General features: G+C 46.4%; 1 protein-coding gene across 1 annotated transcript in view; it reads left to right on the forward strand.

Annotated features, from left to right (window-relative positions):
• Positions 1–1,124, forward strand: part of ALDOB (aldolase B, fructose-bisphosphate) — a 3,922-nt gene extending 2,798 nt beyond the window's left edge. Inside the window, 3 exon segments of the mRNA XM_009073045.1 lie at positions 1–39; positions 194–393; positions 622–1,124. The exon segment at positions 1–39 is cut by the window's left edge and continues 38 nt beyond it. Coding sequence (XP_009071293.1) covers positions 1–39; positions 194–393; positions 622–717 — 335 coding nt within the window. The 3' untranslated portion in view covers positions 718–1,124.
• Positions 1,125–2,649: the final 1,525 nt, after the last annotated feature.

Below are 2,649 nucleotides of genomic sequence, written 5' to 3' on the forward strand. Positions count from 1 at the left end.
TCACTACTCTCCTCCGCACCGTTCCCGCTGCTGTTCCTGGTGATTCCTGATTCGTTCCTATGTCTCCATTCCCACTGTCACTCTCCTTGCCCTGCTCCTACCTGGGACATGTCTGCTCCTCCAACGTGTAAAGGTCAGGGATGGAGCTGGCTGAAGCACTCTGTTTTTAAGCCTTGAAACCTATTTCTTGCAGGAATCTGCTTTCTGTCTGGAGGTCAGAGTGAAGAGGAGGCTTCCGTCAACCTGAATGCCATGAACCAGTCCCCTCTGCCTAAGCCTTGGAAAGTGACCTTCTCCTATGGGAGAGCCCTGCAAGCCTCTGCCCTGGCTGCGTGGCTGGGTAAAAGCGAGAACAAGAAGGCTGCACAAGATGCCTTCCGCAAGCGTGCACAGGTACGAGGCTCCCCCCAGCACAGAGAGGAGCTTCTCTCCATGAAGGGAGATGTGTTGTCCCCTTCCAAAGGTTTCCCTTGATCCTGACCCTCCTGGTGCTTCACGTTAACCAGGGGTGTTACTGTGTTATTTCTGCCTTGCTCAGTCCTGCTGGTTACTACAGCTAATTTCTACATCTGCATTTCTTACTCCATGCTGATTTCTCCTCCTTTTTATTTTTTGTTTCAGATTAACAGTTTGGCTTGCAGGGGACAGTATGTCCTGTCTGGGAAGACTGACACAGCTGCCACACAGTCACTTTTCACTGCCAGCTACACCTACTGAAAGTGCAGGACCTTTCCTTCCTCCTGTTCTCTTCTCACAAGGTGGAAGATACTCAGAAATGAAAGAAAAATGTAGAAATCTAATTTCCCTTACCCTAAACCAAACTGGAGATAAAATGGATTAGCTTCCTCTCCACCCTTCACTCCCACAATTTACCAAGGGGATATTCTTGTTCGTTTGCACATTCCAAGGAATGGGAATTATGAACAGCAAACAACAGCTGCTAATGAATCATGAACCCGCTCTCCCTCAGTTTTAAACTCAGTCCCTGGAATAGTAGGCAGATTAAGTAGTTCCCTGACAATTCAAATACATACCCTACCCCATTACCACATTTTGCAGCCAAAATCCTGAATTATAAAACCTGACAGTGTATTCAATCATGGGAATAAAACTAATTGCAAACTAATCTCTACCTCACAATTCTTTTTGTTTTGTATAAGCTTTACACTATTTTTCACACATCTGTGGTTTTTGCAAAGATTAAGTCAGAAAGTGTTACAGCTGGTGAGCTTGAGAAACCCAGAGGATATTAGAGGGAAATAATCCAATAGGGGCACAGCTGGAGAGGTTAATCCTGCTGACCAAAGTCTGGCAGACAATGAAAAACTTAAGGGATATATACAACAAGCAGTGCACAGGACTCAGGCTACAGATAAACAACACTACCTCCAGAAGCTTCTCATGTCTCTGGAGAATCATTGTTGGTGAGATGAGGCTGTTACACATTGAGTTAGGGTTGCATAGGCTGTGCAAAGACTATTTTTTCAAAGTGCCTTTACAGTGGCATTTTCCATGATAATTAACATAAAACAGGCAGGAAAGGTATCTTGTCCTACACTGTTGGTGTACCTTGGATAATTAAGCTGATGGTGCTGACCCACCGTTTGATCTTTGGTAAGTTGCTATGTACCTGTTAAAGATGTATGTTTTGTTAGCTAAAGCACAACTAGATAGTTGTTACGAAAAAAAAGCTGTAAATTTCAAAAATAGCAGACCTAAGGTTACACAGGAATATTTGCTTCGCTATGTGCTACAGCAGTCAAGTAGTGAGGCCTTGGAGCAGTCCACCAGTTGAACCAGAGGATCACCCTGTCCCTTCAGGGTTACCCTGCTCTGCTGGCTGTTCCTCCCACCCACAGGCACTCACTGCTCCTGCCAACAAGTAAGGGAAAACAGGAAAAATCACTGCCCTGTAACCACCTCCTCGTGTCCTCTGTGCTAGTAACCAGTGTTTCACAGAGGCCATAAATAGCCAAACTCCTTCACATGGATCCAGTCATTCTATAATTACCGCTGGCATGTCCTGACAATGAATGAAGAGCAAGTGACTTGCCAAAAAACACTCCAGAGGCTGATACCACTGTCAGGAACAACATGGCTTTTCTGGTTCAGTTGTAATCCTGTTGGTCTCCATGCACCTGAGTTCGGTGAAACCTTTGCTTCCCACGAGAACCATCCTAATGACCTTCTGATCTGCATATAATACGATCAATCACAGAGTGGTTTGAGTCGGAATAGACCTTAAAGATCATATTATTCAACCCCTGCTGCCACGGGCAGGGACACCTCCCAGCAGATGAGGTTTCTCAGAGGCCCATTCAGTGTGGCCTTGGACATTTCTAGGGTTGGAGCATCCACAGCTTCTCCCGGCAGCCTGTGCCAGTGCCTCGCCACTTTTGCACTCAAGGATTTCTTGCTAACATCTCACGTAAATCTCTCCTCTTTTAGTTTAAAACCACCACCACCCCAGCCCCCGTCCTGTTGATAGTTGCTGCGTGTAAAGTCCTCACCCCTCTATTTTATGAGCTGCCAGGAAGAACTGGAAGGCTGCGATAAGGTGTCCCTGGAGGGGCTGAGCAGCCCTTGCTCTCCCAGGCTGGCTGTGTAGATTGTCTCTTAAAGCTCGGGAGGGGAGACTCCCAGACTCAA

This window comes from Acanthisitta chloris, unplaced genomic scaffold (genome assembly GCF_000695815.1).
Source record: "Acanthisitta chloris isolate BGI_N310 unplaced genomic scaffold, ASM69581v1 scaffold10034, whole genome shotgun sequence".
In the NCBI taxonomy this organism is placed as follows: domain Eukaryota; kingdom Metazoa; phylum Chordata; class Aves; order Passeriformes; family Acanthisittidae; genus Acanthisitta; species Acanthisitta chloris.